The 20,770-nt window shown below is 39.9% G+C and overlaps 1 protein-coding gene across 25 annotated transcripts in view; it reads right to left on the reverse strand.

The window, feature by feature from the left end:
- ERC1 (ELKS/RAB6-interacting/CAST family member 1) overlaps positions 1-20,770 on the reverse strand; it is a 161,416-nt gene that overhangs the window by 7,467 nt on the left and 133,179 nt on the right. For 20 of the 25 annotated variants that reach the window (XM_083461763.1, XM_083461760.1, XM_083461755.1 and 17 more), the window contains 2 exons: positions 15,745-15,846; positions 5,649-5,837 (listed from right to left, as the gene is read on the reverse strand). In XM_083461763.1, coding sequence (XP_083317889.1) covers positions 5,649-5,837; positions 15,745-15,846 — 291 coding nt within the window. Of the gene's footprint in view, positions 1-5,648; positions 5,838-13,848; positions 13,916-15,744; positions 15,847-20,770 lie in introns of those variants that run through there. The other 5 variants (XM_083461768.1, XM_083461766.1, XM_083461769.1 and 2 more) reach the window with 2 other exon arrangements.

Genomic DNA, 20,770 nt, shown 5'->3' on the forward strand with positions numbered 1-20,770 from the left:
GTAAGATGCAAGTAAAGAGAACAAAAAGGTAGCTTTCAACATCTGAGGGAAGAATGATGAGATGTTTGCATGTGTAAATCTAGAGAGGACTCAGCTATATAGCTGCAAATGTTTTAAGTGTGTTTTAAGTGCATTATACAAATGTGAACTAAATGGCGATGGTGAGATTATGGCAAATTTGATATATTTTCCAAAATGGTTTTTGAAAAAAGCATGTTGACAGCATTTTTTATTTGTGTCTAGATTCCACCTGAGTCTACCAATAGACTGGGGAGACATGGCTGAGAGCCCCGGTTTCCTTCCCCACTCCAAGCTATGATGAGAATTCCACCTATGCTGGTTTGTGGAAATGACCAAGGACAAGAGATAGTTAAGAGGTAATTTGAGAGTATAGGTGCTGACAGGTTCTTAGCATATATCACAGGAAAAAAGAAACCACATTGTTTCAAGCAAGCAGCATAGCTGTGATCTATGTGACATCTTCATACTGCATAGGACGGTGGCACTCTGTGCACATTTGGTGGGTAGTTAACCCAAGGTATGTTCAACAGATTAAGCGGCATTCTTCTCTAAATCCATATTTCAAAAGAAGTCAAAAAATGGTCAGCACAATGCTTAATTGTAATGTATCTTAACTAAAAGTAGCCAAAGGGGCTCCCATGCACCAATACTGCTGTTTCCTAAGGCTCAGTGCATATTTAAAAAATTATATATTATATATTTATTTATACTCCACTATTTCCCCTCCCTTATTTGTAAGGCAGCTTACAAATAAAATAAAAACAACTAAAAACACAGGGGGGGAAACAGTAATTAAAAAAATTAAATACTAATAGAATTAAAACAATTGTCATATATTTATATCTATTATATACATAAACAGGTTATCCTGTGGCTGGCCATTTAAAATCCTGCAAACAATTTCTGATCTCAACCCCCAATATCTCTGTTATCTTCCACAAGCATGGTATGCATTTTATTATAAATTGGGATGCAAGTACTGTGTACTTTAAAGCAGAGTCAACTGACTTCAGGATTGTGGGATCTACTTTTTAATGCTAGAATGCAGAGATCCTCCAACCAAAGACAAGCACAAAATAGCATCTAAGAGATGGAAGCCAGATGAATTAATGGTGACAAGCTAATTACCCACCGCACCTCCCCCATGATTGTGCAATTTATTAATGTATCTTAATAATTACAGCAACGTTATCACACAGGTCAGACAGCTCCCCCACTGCCCTTTTTGAGCAAAAAGCATTGGAGAATTTTACGTGAATATAAGCCATGTAAGCATTTAAGACCAGCAGCAACGATCCACCATCAATACCTCCCCCATTCCCCTCTCCTAGGAAGAAAAGCAACCAATCCTGAACTCACTGCTTACTGCTGCTACAACAGGAACAAAACATTTGGGCGACTTGGTAATATATATTTAAAGAGAAAAATAAGAAATGATCTCCTGTAAATGTACAAATGTAATATAGCATTCAAAGGCAAACTGAATGGGGTGGAGGACTAATCTGAACCAATAGAAATCTGCACTAAGAGGAAACCTGTGCATGTGCTATTTCAGAAATTAATTATATAAATTCTCCACGAGAAATCTGAAGACAGGAAGAATGGGATATGGGGCAAAAGTCACCCACAGAAGCATTAGTGAACAGGGAAAGATCTGTCCCTCCCTAGAAATGTAACCATGAAGTGAAGGGAATATCCTTATGAGCCACATCTGTGTCTGAGAAGGCATGAAAATATAATGTCAAGCTCTATAACATATTACTGTTACCTTTGAGGAGAGACTCAAAACCCAGAGATGGATTGGGAGTTTTGCTATACAGAGGTATTTCCTTAGAGACAGATGTGAATATTGTAATTACTTTTTGAAGAAACCGTTGTGTCTATGAATCATACCCATGTCTGAACATTTGTCAACATTTAATGAGAAGCAGTTCTCCTTTCCTAAACAAAATCATGCAAAATCATAATTCTCCCTACGATGATTTCCCCTCAGTGAAGAAACATGACGAAGTTCAACTATTTGAGAACGTAACTATTATTGAAGCCCAACTCATGAGGAAACCATGGTAGGATGGTGGTAGGATGGTGTTTTTGTTTAATGATATATTGCTTGGTTTCTAGATAGTGCAACACCTGCAATTTTTTGCAATATTAAGTGGTTTATAAGTGGTAACAAACAAACAAACATAACTTCTGAGGGATCCAGGGGAATTTACAGGATAATACTCCCTCTCAGCCCAAAGTTTTGTCGCATAGGTGCTGACACCTGATTAAAGTTGGCTATTTTTATTTTTTTTAAAGAAGGAATCAGCTGTGGGTGCAATTTGGTAGGGGGATCTTTTTGGCCTCAGGGATTCAATAGAGGACAGCATGGACTATTTCAAAACAATATGTGAAGACAGAAACAAATCCGAAATCCACTTCATGCATGGGATTGTATTTCAGACACATTTATCTTCAGAGACCTTTTCTTCTTTCAGATTATTGGACTTGCTTCTATTGGCCTTTTGGAATTTGGCTGCTGAAGTGCTTTCCCCCTCTTTTTTTTTTTTTTGAAAATTGTTTTAAAGTTAAAAGTGCAAGGAGAAAAGTTCAAACATCAGAAAAGATGAAAACCAGGAAAGATATGTGTGTGTGTGAGAGAGAGAGGTAGAGGGAGGGAGAGAGAAACAAAAACACACCAGGCTATAGAAACCAGATTATTGCTGTTGGTACAGAATTAATGTCCAGTAGTTTATGCCTTTTTGGTGGTACACGAGTACTGGATATATTCCAGGTTTGCATATAATAGGTTTGCATATAATATAATCATGAAAGAAAAAGTCTCAAGCTCACGGATGAAATAAACTTAGTTAAATTTCCTTTGGTACAATAATTAAATTTCAGTAAAATGTACAACAGGTTAATTTGGATACAATGATTTAAGCATTTCATCTCGTTGCAAACAAAGCCAGTGAGCCAGAGTGGAAGAAAATTAGATAAGGAATTCAATTTTGATGAAGATAGCAGCAAGAACTGATGAAAGGTACTACTGCACAGGCTGACAAGGGAAAGGATGATAAATTGAATGACTACACAAAGAAGAGGGGTAAATGTTTGGGATAGAAATGAGTATTAGTAGAAAGGCTGGAGATACTATGGGACAGAGATTTTGCTGTACGATATACGTAATGGAAGAATTAACAGAATTAAACAAGTGCTTTGCCTGAGAAGAGTGAAAACTGGGCAATGATTATAATGTGAAAGAGGGCACATAAAATGTTATTTCCAAGTATACAAGTAAAACATCTATTTACATATGTCTGTTCCAATGTGAGCAATACAGAAACACACACGACAAATACTTCAGTGCATTTGCACTCTTGGCTAGGCACTTAATCTACTCCAGCTGTTTTAGTAAGCAAAATGAGGGGCTAGAATAATGAGAGCTTTGTGTAAACAGTAACTCTGAAGAGGTACCAAACCAGGTCAGGAGCTTCAAGGTAATGAGTTAAAGTAAAAAGAATGTGGGGGTGAAATTGACTTTCATGTCTGTAACTTGCTAAAGGAAATTTAAAAATCAGATCTATGCTCCCTGGTGAGCTAAATACTTAGTTGCTTAGCAATTATCAGGAGGAGGAAGAAAGAAAAATCAAAGTATGACATTTCTAGCAGCAAAGTACATTATGTGTGTGGCTAAGTTTAGGACTTATGTCCATACTTCAAGTCCCAAACAAATGGCCACCTTTTCCAAATCATTCATCCATAAAAACATCAGGAAATTGTGCCATTTTGGCCACAATCCAAACAACACAGAACTAGGTGTGCTTAAATACACCAATCTCAGTGAGTTTAAGAATGTCTAGATTTCTGTTGGATTGTAGCCTATACAGCAATATAGGAGCATAACTATGCTTCATTTAAACAACACAAGCACAACTCCAGGTCAACCAGCTACAAAAAAATTAGATATTAGAGTAAATTTCAAGCAGTGAAGTCAAGCACGACATTATAACATTATGTCAAGCAAAATATCTTCAAAGCAGCCCCGATCTGTGTAGCACCAATCCCTCCCATGCACCTAGTGTGTAATCAAGGCAAAGAAATACAAAATCTCATTCCAGATAATTCAAGGGGATATTTTCTCATAACACTTTAATAGTCAAGATTCTAGAGATCTCCAGTATCCAGCTTGGAAGACAGCAAGGTGTGTGTTTTTATTTTCATTTGATTGTCTCATTCAGACATAATGCTAAATTATGTTTATCAGATGCCCCTCCCCTCCTCTGGTGCAGCAGGTGGCGATTGGATGCTTTCATTTATTTTCATTTTTAAAAAACTCTAACCAAAATTTAGTGTCATGTCCAAATCCAAACTGTGGCTAAATAAATAAGCTAATATTTACCAGTTTAGGATTTGGACTTTAAACTGTAGTTAACTGAAAACAGAAGGGAAAGTTTCCCCTCTTCTCCTTAGGGCTGCGCTGGAGGAGGGAAAGGAGGAGTCTACAAAGGTCATGCATACAACATTAAATCATAGCTTTAGCATTACATCTGAATCAAACCATTACATTTTCTTTGGTTCAGAGATGCAGAAACTTCTACCTTGAAAATTCAGTGAGAAAATCAGCCTTGATGATTTTCCAAGTGTCAAGTTTTTACTGCTATTGTTGCTGTTCCGTTGTTGCTGTTGCTATTCTTTAAATATAAACACCAACTAGAAGTCTGCATTCTAAATTGAAAAATTTAAAGATTCCAAATGTTTCAACAAGAGGGAAATAATAAGTTATTATTGTCTCGTTAAAAGACAAAACGTGTTAGGAAAAATCAGAGACAGGCTTTCATCTGCTTAATACTGAACTTGATGTCCCCATACGGGCAGTATTGGAGCCAAAAGAGCGCAGCTAAGAACCAAGAAGAAGCATTAACATACTTTCAGGAACCTCAGGTTCTGCAGAAGTGCAAAACAAATAATAAATCCAACCCCAACAAAACTCTCAAAGGTGACAGTCCCCCAACATGAGGACTGAGTGTGATCAGTAGTTATCAGGAGCCACAAAATATTAAATATCATTTGGAAAAGAAAAACTAAAATCGGAAGGAGAGAAAGAGATGACCAACTTGAATTTCATAGTTTATACTATCCTAGAAGAAGGCATGGCAGGGTTGCTGGAAGCCTGAACTTAAGAGGAGTCCTGCTACATCAGACTACAGAATCCCATTTTCCACATTGACCAACAAGATACCTAGGGGAAGCCCAGAAGCAAGACAAGGGGGACAGTAGGCCCCTCCTCCTGCTGCTGTTATCCAGTGACTGGCATTCAGACACATTATGCCTTGGTATGGCTATATATGGCTAGTAGTCACAGGTAGTCGTATCCTCCATGAATCTGTTTAAGCCCCCTTTTAAAGCTGTCCAATTTGGTGGCTTCTTGTGAAAGCTAATTTTCTAACTGGACATTGCATGAGCAAGTGTCCATCTCAAACCTCCCAACACTCAGCTTCACTGTATGATCCCAGGTTCTGGTGCTATGGAAGAAGAAGAAAATGTACTTCTATCCACTTTCTCTGCATCATGTACAATTTAATACACCCTTTATCATCTGAACTAAATAGCCCCATATTGTTATATATGAGAAGTTCCTTCACCTGCTCCAGAGTCATCTTCTGCAGCTCCTTCTCCCAAGCTGCACGGTTGTCATCCTGGTGGTAGGAAGCAGGCGGGGTGAGTCCACGGAGAATCAGGGGGTCCCGGTCATGGCACAGGGCTGTCAAATGTCCAATATACAACTTCAACTTGCTGCGATTCTGATCAAGGTCTAAAAGGGGCTGAATTACCTAAAATAAAAGAATGCAAGTCAATCATAATCTGACAAATACATAAGCAAATGGGACATTTACTTAATTATAACATAGAAAACTGGAGGTAAGCTAAGAGGAGTAACCAAAAATATAATTGCATGGTGGGGTAGGGGAGATAGGAAGAGAACGTGTGAATCCAGTCATGAGAAGAGTTGCATATAATTCTGTTTGTTTCACCTGAAAGGGCCCCCCCTAAGCAAATTAACAAATTTCAAGAAAAAAGTTTCTCTGCTATACATTTAAATACTAATTTTAAATGTTTTGCAGATTTATTTAATTATATCATGTGCTTCCTCCTAAAAGAGCACAGGGATTTGAAAGTAATAATTGGAGAATGGAAAATTGAGAGTGTGAACATTCTGTTGATTACAACCAATTAAACACTGAGGAATAAGAAAAAGAATCTCTAACAACAAAAATAAGGTACAAGGCCTGCATCAGCAATGGTTGCCTGTGGTGAAGTTTTAGCTGTCAAAATGTTCACATCCAGGCAAAATCTGTGGTTGCACCTTCTGCTTGTCAGCAGGAATAAGATATCTTTCCAACCATACCCTCTAACTCTGCTAATGAACATAGAAGTGTGATAATCTCTCAGTCAACAGAAACAGGTGCTGGTACTACTTTCAACATTGTCCTGCATACACAACTGTTCTGGCTCCTTTGCTATGTTTCCAACACTCTTTGAATGGATTAATGGTCGTGCAATAGGAGGAGCTGAAAGCTACAGATTAGTGGTGTCAAAATCCCTTCCCCAGTAAGACTGTAGAACCCTGTTTATAGCACATTAGGATTAACATTTTAGCACTGTAAAAAGAAACAGCATGGAATATTACTTCTGTTACAGGGAATTTAAAATTAAAAAGGCAATGCTGTAAGACTATAAGGGCTACAGGACTGGAAAGATGTTGAGGATGACTTGATAGGCAAAAATATGGAAAGGAAATAAATTTTCATTGACACAATGCTTGTGGTTGGCTGCAGACAATAGTAGTAATATTGGCTACAAGACTTCTCAAAAACCCCTCAAGTTAGCAGGCCTGCAGTATAACTGATAAGTAAAACTATGTCCCACCCAGAAAGATAAGAACACTACAAGGAGAAATAATTCATTAGCAACACCATTCTTCTTTAAAGTTCGCTGCAAAATGCAAGTGTGTTTTGTTGTACACCCATTGTTAAAGCTCCTGTAATTTAAACCCCCCCCCATGGAAGCCCTATATCAGCAGTTCTCAATTTACTTGAGTGCTGGAACTGGTAACTTGAAAGCAATATACGGTGTGGTCTGGTAATGTTTATTTTCTTGTGTTTACAACAGAATGCATTCAAAAAGTCATTCTTATCCCAAGAATCTTTATCATCCCTTCACTATGCACACCAGTTTTTGCCTATCATCCAGGCCCATCTTTTCCCAGTTACAAATGTGTAATTTTTGCATGACACAGGATTTTAAGGAGCCTGACCTCTGAATGGGGCAGGGAAGGAAGTGAAAAATCTTCACCCTTCACTCCAGAAATGTATTACATGCCTTTCCCTTCGTTTGAAGCAGCTGATTTACCTCAAACATGATTTAGCGTGCCTAAAATTCATACAAATGGGTGGCTGACTGGAAAAGTTCTACAATCATGGGTTTGATAGTTGTATAATTCTTTTTACCAGTTCTAAATTCTAAAAAGCATACATCAGATTAGGGCTGAGACCAGTGTTGGCCCGTCTTGGGTTGATATAAAATTCAGAATTCACTTTTAAAATAGGGAAACAAAGGTCAAGAATGTAGAACTAGGATGAAGCATTGTTTGGTTGAGAACACAGTATTCTTTCCACAGAGATACCTATAAAAGATTATGTATGTTAAGGCTGCATGTTCTAATACAGTAGACATGTCTTCTGGTCATCTTTAGGTAGAAAGGAAACTAACAGTATCCTTTGAAATAGTAGCATTATCATTATCCAACTGAATATGAATGCTTGCTGAACTAGCTCCTTTCTGATGCCACTCTGTACTGTATAATGTTGGTCCTGTATGATGATTGTTGTTGTTTAGTCGTTTAGTCGTGTCCGACTCTTCGTGATCCCATGGACCAGAGCACACGCCAGGCACTCCTGTGTTCCACTGCCTGCCGCAGTTTGGTCAAACTCATGCTGGTAGCTTCGAGAACGCAACCCAGCCATCTCATCCTCTGTCGTCCCCTTCTCCTTGTACCCTCAATCTTTCCCAACATCAGGGTCTTTTCCAGGGAGTCTTCTCTTCTCATGAGGTGGCCAAAGTATTGGAGTCTCAGCTTCAGGATCTGTCCTTCCAGTGAGCACTCAGGGCTGATTTCCTTCAGAATGGATAGGTTTGATCTTTTTGCAGTCCATGGGACTCTCAAGAGTCTCCTCCAGCACCATAATTCAAAAGCATCAATTCTTCGGCGATCAGCCTTCTTTATGGTTCAGCTCTCACTTCCATACATCACTACTGGGAAAACCATAGCTGTATGATGATACTGACCCCTTTTCCTTTAGTATAAACTACCTAAATTATGGGAACAGAACCCATTAAGTTGGAAACAAGATCATTTTATCCATGGATAAGCCACTTGCTGAAAGCATCCTAATTTGATTACTGCTGCTTATTTTGTAAAGGGCTGATCCTGCCCTCTTGGAGAATAGTAAAGCTCACAGAGGAGTTCATTTCTTTCCCTTGGGATGCATTAACTCCACCAGTAAGTACCGTGCTTATCTCTATGTTTCTCCCACATCTAATTTGAGCTGGCCACTTAGCAAGAGTCACAGTGCTTCCCGCAATTGCAGAGCTTATCTTAAGAGGATGCAAAAAGCACCTGCCAAGCAGAAAGGCAGAGCTGGACAGGACTGATGAGCTGGGTTGCAAGTCTCTGTGCAATCTGAATGCTTTCTACAGCTTATCCAAGGTATGGGAATATTTTCTAAAACAGCTTTTCTTTCTTAACAAGAGATATTCTGGCCATCCCTGTCTTTGCCCAAGCTAGTGGTATTCATTCAATGTCCAGTTTAACACATGTAAAGCACAATAAAACCTGTCAAACATGACATAATAAGTGCATTTGAAAATACTGGCACAATGTACCGAGTGAATTTATTTAATAACCATAAACAGAAGTTGGCTCAATACAAAATGGTTATTTTCATTGCAATGCTGAACACTGGGCCAACTAGTAGTATTTATTAACCCTATTAAAATGCAGGTTGGATTGAGGAACAAAAATTTCACTTTGACTAACTTCCATCAGAAAAAAGATCGCTCAAATACACTACAATAAAGTAAGAAAGAATAAAAACAATACAGTTAAAGACTAAGACTAATTAAAAGCAGGTGACCAGAGATTTCTTTGTACCCCAAAGAGTGAGCAAAACTTCTACAGGAGTGTCAGTCATGGCAACAATAAACTCCCCATGGCAATCTGGAATCCTTCAGGCATTATAAGCTTCTGACAGCAGACTATCTTAATAGGTCTAACCACCCCCAAAGAGGAAAATGGGTGCTGAAAGTCAAAACCTCAACATGAAGTGGTCTGACCACCACTTGATGAAAAATCCCCTACAATCAAACCCACATTTCTGCCTAGTCGACACATAGTTTTGGTTGTGCCAATGGCATTTTGTTATAGCCCCGATGGCTTTTGTGGCGGTCAAAATCCTACATTGTCTCAAACCAGGAAACCTTGATGTGAATATTGAGGTTCCCAAGACAGCAAGCCAGGGGCCCCTCAACTCCAAATCTGAGACAGTCTCCATCAGCCCAGGCAGATAAACTGTCAAAACAGAACATCAACAGAATCCCAATCTGTCCCTTGTGCCCCAACACCTGGTACAAACAGTCAAAATGTGGGCTGGACTGGGCATGGATCCTGGGAAGGGAATCTCTAATAGCTATATTGATTCTCCCTATTCACAGGGGAAAAGGAAAATACAAGAACATCCTTAAAAACTAAGATCAATTTCCATTGCAAGTTCTGAATCTTTTGGAAGAATCCACTGCAGAACCTCAACAAGAGGTTCAAAACCAACAGCAGTCACTTCCCCAGATGACTTTTCCTCCCTGCCCATAACGTTTCAACAGAAACCACTGTAAGGAATTTTGGCTGCATTGACAGTCCCATCTCTTCTGGTTTCATTTCTGCCAGAGTCAATCAGGAAATCATATTTATAAAGCAAATTCTTTCTGAAATTTTAATACACCATGAACAAATCCCATGGATTAATGATTTCCAGAGCTCACCGCCTTCACCTTGGGAACTAGCCAAACTTTGGGGGAGAAGAAAAAAAACCTGGGGAAAGATACAAAAGAATGAACACTGCTTTCTCTATTGACACTCCCAGAAACAGCTTCCAGAGACTATGAAAAAGCTTGCATTATATCATCACATTTTTTTAAAAAAAAGAATGTGAATTAATGTACTCTTCTATAGATATCTGTCCACATCACAGAACTGCCACAACTGGCAGTCTACTTACAAAATGTTTCTGATCTTCACAACCAAATTCAGAACAGTGGAACAATGTTTTAAGACTGAGATGCTTTGATGAAGATGGAAAACTGAATGTGCACTTGGCTGAATTCAGACACCATAATTTTAAAGAATTTCCAAGATGACTGAAATTTAAACTGGGACTAAAACAAGACTACTATTACCGTGCCCCCTGCCTTTTGCTCCACTTCTCTGAAAGTGGCCTGATCTCAAAAATGGTTTGGCACCTGCCTAAGTGAAGCAAAACAGAACTGCCCTATACAGACTGAAGGGCAGATCATGGGAACATCAAATGTTTTTTATGTGTCAGCATTTTCTCCACTGTCAAAATGTTTTGGAAACTGGCAGTAAACTAATATGGTTTTTAAACAAAGTCATTTTTGGATATGAGTGCAGGAGAGGAATTTCTTGATGACAGTAATGAGGTGGCTTCATATTGTTCAATGTGTTATGAACCACAAAGTCTGGGACTCAGTTCTTCTAAGATGTGTTAAAGCCTTTTTTCTGTGTTAGCGATAGTTTTAACATTTTTTTAAACAAAACCACAGAGTGAGGATGGATGTATTAAGGTATGTGAAGGTATACAACAACCACCACTTCTTCCTAGTGAATTTAGGGAGTGAAATGGAATTAATTTCAAAGTCTTTGGCAAGATTCTCATTTTGATGTCAGAAGGCTGAAGCCTTGAGCATGGCACGTCTCCAGGTAAGTTTTCATGACGTTGCCTTTTAGTAATCAGATAGACTGCATTTTCAGTTTTATTTAAGGCTCACTATCATAGAGACAATTATTATTCAGTTTTTTCTTCATACAAAGATCATGGTGGCTTTCAGTGTCTATTCTTCCACAAGATGACCATTATGATGAGTAAGATAGTAAAGGTGAGAGCTGAATTTTACAACTTTATCGCTATGGACCAAATATAAGTAAAAAAACCTTTGTTAAATTTCCTGAGTTTGCATCCAAAGATTAGTCAAGATTAGTGTGTTGGAATTAAGACTCAAAACCCCTGAACATACTGCTAGTTATTATTATTTCTGGGGGACGACGACGACGACGATGACACTATTTGTTCTTGTCCTTGAGTCGAAACAAACAAACAAAAAAATTCCTTCCAGTAGCACCTTAGAGACCAACGAAGTTTGTTATTGGTATGAGCTTTCGTGTGCATGCACACTTCTTCAGATACACTGAAGAAGTATCTGAAGAAGTGTGCATGCACACGAAAGCTCATACCAATAACAAACTTAGTTGGTCTCCAAGGTGCTACTGGAAGGAATTGTTTTTGTGTGTTTTTTTGGTTCGACTGTGGCAGACCAACACAGTTACCTACCTGTAACTTGTCCTTGAGTGATAGACATAATTCAATTTAAAAAACCAAAACTCTTTTTACTCAACACACTGTATTAAGGGCTTTTCATGTTCATTTAGACTTCAAAGTGCCAGGAAATTTTAGTTGACTACAACTAAATGAGCATTATTACATAAAAGGTAAATTCTGATTTTTTTGAATGGTGGTACCAAGCCTAAGTGGTTGGTATGGAGAATGAGGTTGGGGCGGACTTGTTGAAGGGAGTAAGAGGCTTCTGTGTGGTTGATGGCGAAAAAGTTGGAAGAATGAAGGCCCTAAGTAGGAATATAACTAGGCATAAGAGGGAGGAGGGCAGGGCCCTGGCAGGGAACACTTGGGACATGAGTTACCCACATGGAGTATAACAAAAATGGTAACCACAAAGAGAGATGACAGGATTGAACAGCAATCCCCAGATGGGCCTCTGCAGGACCTAAAGAGCTAAGGGGTTTCTTACTAGTACAGGCTGAGCCGTTCAACATCAGCTGGTACTTCCTCCTGAAATAGGAAGTACATCAGGAACTATTATGGTAAGGTTTGACTTTACTCCTATGGTGTACACATTTATCTCTGGACTGAAGATACAGCATCATGGTTTATTAACTACTTGCAGGCACAGGTAACGAAGCTCACCTTGGGTGTCCCAGGCAGATGGAGCAAGTCCTTTCTACTATAGAGCATTTGACCTGATCTGTCCTAGTGACTGACTATATACTGACTACAGCAAGGCACTGGAAAGCTGACCAAATGCAAGGGGCCATTGACAAAACTCTTTGTACAAACAATACACATAGCATAGGCAAAACACACTTTGTATCAGTATACTAAAGATCTAAAGATTTCAACTTTCACACTTCAGTAATGGATCTGATGGTCCATCTTCTCTCTTGTCCATTCCAATATTCATATTCTCTTCCTTTTTCTTGCATCCTCATGTCCTACCCTTTGCCTCTTTCATTAAGATTTCAAATGTAGGAGTTACACCACAGCAAATAAGTTGCAAACAACCACTAAAGCCCCAGTGATGTCATTATACCCTTTTATTTGTTGTGTCAGTTCTTGTCTTCCAAAGTAACAGGAGCAAACACTTTGTTGACAGAGAAGCACATATGTTTCCTCAATTTTATCCTCTTTGGACATGCAGTGTTTAAATGGAAGTTCCTTTAATCAACATCTGCCACAGTATTTTCATTTTACCATGTAAATGAGTCTGAACTGCTCCTGCCTTCTAAGCTAATTCCTCTTCCCCCTCATTAACTTACCTCTCAGCTCACCCAGCTCCCTGGCATCCTTCAGCATGATACTTACTGTTCACCATCATGTTGAATAGTTTTAACACCATACACAAACACAAAGACATGGCAAAGAAAGACTCCAAAGGGGCATGAGATCACTAATGAGCATGATTTAAATCATTCCCCCCTCCCAAATAAAGGGAGTGCCAATTCAACTCCCAGGTTGTAAAATTAAAACTTTGGCCCTATCACAATTGCTGTGGGTTTCCTACATAATTGACTTAGAACGGAGGATCTGATCAATGCAACAATATATTTAACAAGACAATAAATCAGGCAGAATGCAGAAAAGTTGGAAAGCTATTTCTTCCCTTAAGTTACTATTAATCTTCTTAAGTTACTATTAATCTTCTCCAAATCCTCATTTGCTTTATCAAACACTGTAGGTAACTGGGGCACCCAACAATCTTGCAGCAATATCAGCAGCATGGTTCATCGTGCTCAAATCCTGCAGAAAAGTGATTTGAGTGATTTGTTACTTTTAAAAAGAGAACCTCTGGATTGTTCAGCTTCATAGCAAAAGTTTTTTCTAATTGCAAATATTAGCTACCATGGTTAAACTACTGCTAAAGTATAATGGCGACATTCCCTCTTACAACATGAATCATGCTGCTGCTTGCATATAAATCCAACCACATGCTCTGGGAGTGTATTCTCACAACGACACAAAACAGTAACAAGTTAACAGATTAAAAAAAATAAAAAATACAAATAAGTAGGAAAACATTTACATGCAGAGGCCACATTAGAAAGGGAAAGGAAAGACACCCAAACCTCATGAATCACACAGAAGCAAGATGCAAGAGTGACCATGGGAAACTTTTCTACTGGTAAAGAAAGCTGATTCTCACCGTTCTGAACAAAATGGCTGAACTAAGAGCATCTGATTGGCTATGCCCAAATACCCTCCTCCTCATCCTATTGGTTGAGAGAAGACAAGGGGGAAAAGCCCCAGAGCAGCATGGGAATGAAATAAAGACTCGATTAGTATTTAAACCACACAAAAGAAAAACGTTCTAGTGGGAGAAAAAATAGCCACTAATTCCTTGTATCTTCTACTCTTCAAATTCCCTGAATCACTATAAGTATTCTTAGGTGATTTAGTTAATTTCTGAACATTAAAAGGCACATCTGATTGGTAATTGTGGCTGAACTTCTCTACATGTGACAGTTTGCCTTCATCTCATATGATCACTACCTTCTGCTGCAATCATATTTCACATGAAGGAAATGCCCCTTCGCCTCCTTTCAGTGTGCAAAACAAATATCCTTTTATTCCCCAGGAAAGTCAGAACTGCAGAGCATTGTTTTAATCTGCAATATCAATGCTGCTCCATCATAAGAAATGTTATGTCTGACATCTCCAAATAGTAGCTTGAAAGTTTCCAACTACTGATAGCCTCAAATGGCTTTCAGGCAGGACTCTCAGTTCCCTACTGCAGGTTTTAGAAAAGCGCCCCCTTGGCAAATAAATAAATAAAGCAGGATACAATGATTCCTTTGGTGGCTGTACTTTGAAATAAATACCTTCTTAAATATCTTAAGGGCTGTCACATGGAAGATGGAGCAAGCTTGTTTTCCTCTGCTGCAAAGGCTAGGACCTGAACCAATGGATTCAAGTTATAAGAAAGGCGATTCTGACTAAATGGTAGGAAGAATTTTCTGACAGTAAGAGCTGTTCAGTAGTGGAACAGACTCTCTTGGAAGGTGGTAGATTCTCTCTCCTTGGAAGTTTTTAAACAGAGGTTGGATGGCCACCTGTCAGGGATGCTTTAGTTGTGATTCCTGCATTGCAGGGAGTTGGACTAGATGACCCTCGGATTCTAATTTTAAAGCTTAGCATGATAGAAAGTGGTGGGGAGTTTTTGTTCTTTGTGTCCTTCAAAGGAAAGCACACACAACACACCAAGCCTCCCTAATCCCCCCCCCCCTTAATATCACCTTTGGAAGTGGCTGAAGTATAATTTTTGCATCAGTGGGCAATTTCAAGCATTTTTCAACACACTTACATTTTTCATTTCTCCCCATAACCATTGCACAACATAGTCGTACTTTTATATAAATGGGATGCCTCTATGCTGGTTTTAGAATTACAAGAGGGTGCAGATGTGTGAGGTATTCACCTTAGCAAGCTAGATGGTAACCAGATAAGGTTTATTCTTATTTTTAACTAAGTTAGTGAATGCTGCAGTACTGGCGAGAGCTTTCTAGTTAGGAGGTCCTCTTGCACTGAATATGGGTTTTGCTAAGCATCTTGTTAGTTTCCAAGCACGTCTCAGTTCAGCCAGCGACATCTGAAGTTAAATTGTGCATAGGAAATGGTAAATTGATTCTCTTTTAGGACAAGCTCCATTGAGCATGTACAGGAACAGCCTATGATCATTTAGCGCACAGGCTGGGATTTCCTCGCATGGATGCAGCCACCCTTACAAACAAGCAATAAGGCCACAGATTTGAGCACACAGGTCTCATAGAAAGAAGCAATCTGAAATAACTGTTCACTTGAGTTACGCTAAGAATGATATGCCAACAAACCTCTGCTAGACCAGTCCTTCTGAAATAATGAAATCTAATGATTTGCTAACAGGAATTCCAATTTTATACCAGAGCGAGGAAATCCATGTCATAATCAGAACAAGCTCATTCTTTTAATTCCCTTTTGGAAAAGCTGCTTCTAGTCCTAGATATACAAATCAGTACACACCAGTAAAGGATCACTGTAAAAAGAAAAAGAGCAGGGCTCTTACCTGATCTGGGGAGGGTTTATGGTTAGTTTGGTTGGAATGAGATGACGATTTAAGGTGATCATCCTCATAGTTATCTGCCATCAATTTCATGCGATTTTGAGTCTGCAAAAGAGACATAAGAATACTGAGTTTTCAGGGTTTTATTTATAAAAGAGATGGACACAATGTATTAAATATAACAATAGAACTGGAGTATAAATTTCCTATTATATACAGATAATCATATGAAATAATATCTAATTCCAATTTCAAGTGATCTAAGGGAAAAACCATTTTTGTATGGACAAGCCATTTGACATACCTGCTAAAAGCAAATCACTGATAAAAAAATTAAACTATAAGAATATGGTAGTATTATATAAAATTACCTTTCCTATCACTTTATTGATGAAACCTGCTTGGTGGGATTAGGTAGGTTTAGACTTATTGGTACAGAGAACGTGTAATAAATGTGTGATCAGGAAAACAAATTAAGATGACAGTAATTTTTTTTTATTAAATAAAAAGATGACAGTAATATTGAATCAGGAACACAAATATAAGCCAATGCCTAGTATTCTATTAAGTCAATTCCCCACAAACTTACAAACTTTTAAGACTCTTTCTGGTTCGACACAAGAGATGCTCAAAGGTAAAATAAGCAAAACAGAATATTAGCATATGGAGATGGATCCCTTTTTTGCAGGCCTTGTGCCAAGTCACCAAGATGTTAAGACTTTTAAAAGGTATTTGAAATGTATGTAAGGCCAGAAGAAGCCGTGGAGGGTGAATGACTTAGCAAAGAGGAAGCAAAATGGAAAGGGCAGCTAATATGGTAAGGACAAGAGGCTGCTCACGGGCCTAACAGGCCAGAACCCCCCAAGTGGGAGGAATAAAGTCCAGGGTTTTCTGGCAGGAAGTATTTGTTTGTTGGGTGGAGGGACAGTGGCTGAACGTGGGGGCGGGATGAAGAGGAAGAACCATCAAATCCTAGGACTAAGATCTGATATCAGAGAGTAAAGATGCCACATCTAAATGCCAGTTGCTAGGGAGTGGTGTTGAACTCAGAAGCACACGTGTGGGTGGGGAAGGAGGTGGCTAACTGGATGTGGGAGGGGGCTGCATGTTTTCCGGCATCTGTCCACGCTCCCCATTCACCCTGGCGAGTCCCAGGGCTTCTGTCTCCACTTTGGGCAGCATGATAAAGCAGCAGCTGTGAGCCGGTCGGGGCGGCGCTGCCTGCGCGTCCCTGGCATGGCAGCTCCAGGATGCTGCAGCAGCACCGGAGCGTGGAAAGGAGGAGGAGGAGGCGGCTGCTCTTGACTGTGCTCCTCGCCACTGGACACTGAGCCGGGCAGGATGGAGCCTGCATGCAGTCCAACCGCCCCAATACCCCACTCGGGAATGCAGCGCCCACACTGCCTCATCTGGACCTCGCTTAGGGTTGGGCTTGGGGTGGGGGGAGGGAGGGAAGGCGAGGGGGTGGGAAGGTCAACCTGCCCAGCATAGTTCTCCCCCCCCACTCTCCCCCCCAAACACCGCCTCTGCGCGCTGGGGGAGAGTCGCCAACTTCCTAGTCTCCCTCCTCCGGAGTCACTTACATTCCGAGGAGCCGCCCAACTCCCAGCAGAGGAAAGGGAAGGGAAGGAAGCAGCGGTAGTCGCTGCTAGGGCCAAGCCGCTCGCTCAAAACAAAACTGTGCACTCAAATCGGAGCATGTTCAGCTTCTGAAAAAAGTTCGAAAACTGGAACACTCATTTCCGGGTTTGAAGTGTTTGGGTTCCAAGTAGTTTGAGAACTAAGCTGTTTGAAAACCGAGGTACCACTGTATGCGTCTATTGTGAAGGCTCCTGGAGTCTAACATAGTAATCATCAGAAGTGATGTGTTCTTTTGATCTTGAATTACAGCTTGTTGCATCACCAGCCACTTAACCATTGTGAAATAAAAACAGCACTGTGATAAACATTCTCAGACTTCAGTCCTTGTTTACAGAGCTGGAAAAAACACCTGCCCTACCTTTTGCCTTAAACTCTTAGATGTGGTGGTATAACGTCCAAAATCACACACCACACATCTCCAAAGGGCCATGAGCAATTCTTTTAAAACAGATGCAGCTGGGAAAAAGCCCAGGCGACTTTACATTAAATGTAGGAATGTGATATTCACGCTCTTGCAAAATATGTGACTGGAATGGTGATGTGGGAAATAATTCTGGCCATCATTGTTTAGAAAACTGTTCAAGAGGGCTCCAGAACACTATAAGGAAACATGAGAACTATTTTACTGGAAGTCCCAACTTGTGGCATGACACAAACATCAAGTAATTTCAGTCTCAAAACCTAGAATCCAAAGGCTGACACACAAATATATTTATAAACAAAGGAAAGAAGCAATATATAACTTTGAATGGAGTATTTGCTGTTTTATTAATTTATGTTAACCGGTCAATAATAATGTTACAATGTAAAATAAAAGTTACAAGGATACCTAAAACTCGTGATTGTTTTGAGAAACCAGATGTTACTTATTTTTATAAACTGTACTGTGCCATCTCAGACAGCAACCCCCTACATCTCCAGGAGGAGAGACACCACCCAATGCATTTTTCCAAGCAATTTCTCATTGGGGGGAAAAAGTTCAGAAAGGGTGACAAAACTCACCCATTCTCCAAATTGCATTATTGCCTTGAAATTGGAAACACCCAGTCAATCAGGACAGTATTATTCGCCACAATGTGCACAAACTGTCTTATTCCAGACCAACACCCAGCAATAATCCAGAGCACACACACTTTAAAACACTTTCCTTAAGTTTACTCTGACTGGTGACCCTGGAATATTCAGAATTCATTCAGGATGCTTTCATCGTCTCACATTGCTTCTGCCGTTCTGTTCCGAGAGACAGGATCTTAGCCAACACGCCTCTTTAGAGACTGGATGGGAAGCAGCAGAAGGAGCAGGGGCAGAGAACCATGATAAGATGATTTGGTTTCTACACTGTGGAAAAAATAACTTCTTTTGTTTTTTCCAGGGCAGCACGCCTTACTCCCTTTCTGCCTCCACTCAGCCTCTAACATTGCTTGCTTCCCCCTAACCCTTCTTAACCTGTTTATTCTCCCTCCCAGTCTCTACCCTGACTATTTCTATCCCATTCACCCCTTGTCGACTTCTTCTCCCTATGCATCAAGCCTGTCTATGTGCTACCTGTGTTTTGCCTACTGTGACCCTAGCTCCACCTGCTGTTAGATGCCTTGCCCTGCCCTTCACCCTAGCAGCAGCAGTGGGCAGCTGCTACCACTGCCTATGTTTTATAGCAGGATAAGTCTTTGTTGGTTTTATGCACATAATATCACATTTTAAACCTTGTAAAATTGCTAGGATGCTTTCTTGTCTTCTTTTTTTAAATAAACTGCTGAAGTAAGGGTCTCTAAAAGACACATGGCAAGAAGATCTAAACAGAACTAAAATTAATGATGTGTCAGTAAAATTGTCTATAATTTCAATTTCCTCATCTGGATTTTCTAGCACTAAGTAAATTACTTTAATGAAAATAGGCAATTTGGATCGAAAACATGAGTTATTCTGCCAACTGTACTGAAAAGTACAAGCTCAACTCTCAGGTAGAAGTTATAAGATACAGTTCAGCTGTCAAACATACTTCAGTGATAGGCAGCATATACAAAAATATGGGCCAGTGCTGCAGCTACACTGCCATGTATCTAAATTTACATCTAACATGAGGTAAAGCAATAATGTAAGAAGAGAACAAAAAATTATAGTAATTGCTTAATAGGCACCTAAGGAATATCATCTGTGCTAAGGTACTGAAGGGAGCTGGGGAATTCATGATTAAAATATATAAATCTCAGTTCAATTACACCTCCACTGGATAGTTAATTTATTTATTTCTATTTATTTATTTATTTGAAGTACTTACAGGCTGCCTTACAAGGCAAATCCTCTGTAAGGCAGCTTACGAAATATAATTAGCTTCATATACATACTAGGAACATTGTGCTTCCAAATTATGTACAATACAATTTATGTACAATGCTTTTAGTTTTCACCCATCCAGGTGCGGACTTTGGTAATATGGTGCCCTAAGCAAGAACAAATGTTTGGTGCTTTAAAAAAAAGGTTATTAAAAAAAATATTAGTAGTAGTATTTTGCACTCCTTTGGCTCAGTGCCTGGGGGGGGGGGGATCACCTGCACCACCCTAAATCAGGTGCTGCACCCATCACCCTGTGATCCATTCTGCTGTGCCTATCCACCAAAGCTGTTTCCAGCCTATATACCAATTTCCCTAACCCTGGTTTTGTCTCATAAACAACAGATGTTACCAGGGACTATCAGCTGGAACTGCCTCTAGGCCTGATGGAAGAGTGCTGGATGCTCCTTCCTCTGCACAGTTTGGAACAAGCCACTTCAAACACAGTTTATCATCCACGCAGCTGATAAGCTATGTGTGGACTGGACTGTCCCAAGAACCTGGGGCTCATCCAGACTTTCTTTGGCGCTGAGCTTTCCAGGCAACTTTAAAACCTGGAGATGTCTAGAAAAATGGCACAAAAGGAAGCCTGGATGAGCCCTTAAGTTTTGCGTCTTGTGACTACAAAAACAGTGGGTTTATTAAATACCTTACAGGCAAAATACATGTACATTTGATTCAGCGCACCACAAGTTTGGTTTAGGTCAAGATTTACCATCCATTTGTAAAATAAAGGTAAAAGGACCCCTGACCATTAGGTCCAGTTGTGACCGACTCTGGGGTTGTGGTGCTCATCTCGCTTTATTGGCCAAGGGAGCTGGCATACAGCTTCCGGGTCATGTGGCCAGCATGATTAAGCCACTTCTGGTGAACCAGAGCAGCACACAGAAACACCGTTTTACCTTTCCGCTGGAGCGGTCCCTATTTATCTACTTGCACTCTGGCATGCTTTCGAACTGCTAGGTTGGCAGGAGCTGGGACCGAGCAACGGGAGCTCACCCCGTCACAGGGATTCAAACCGCCGACCTTCTGATCGGCAAGCCCTAGGCTCTGTGGT

This window comes from Podarcis liolepis (genome assembly GCF_965112155.1).
Source record: "Podarcis liolepis genome assembly, chromosome: 10".
In the NCBI taxonomy this organism is placed as follows: domain Eukaryota; kingdom Metazoa; phylum Chordata; class Lepidosauria; order Squamata; family Lacertidae; genus Podarcis; species Podarcis liolepis.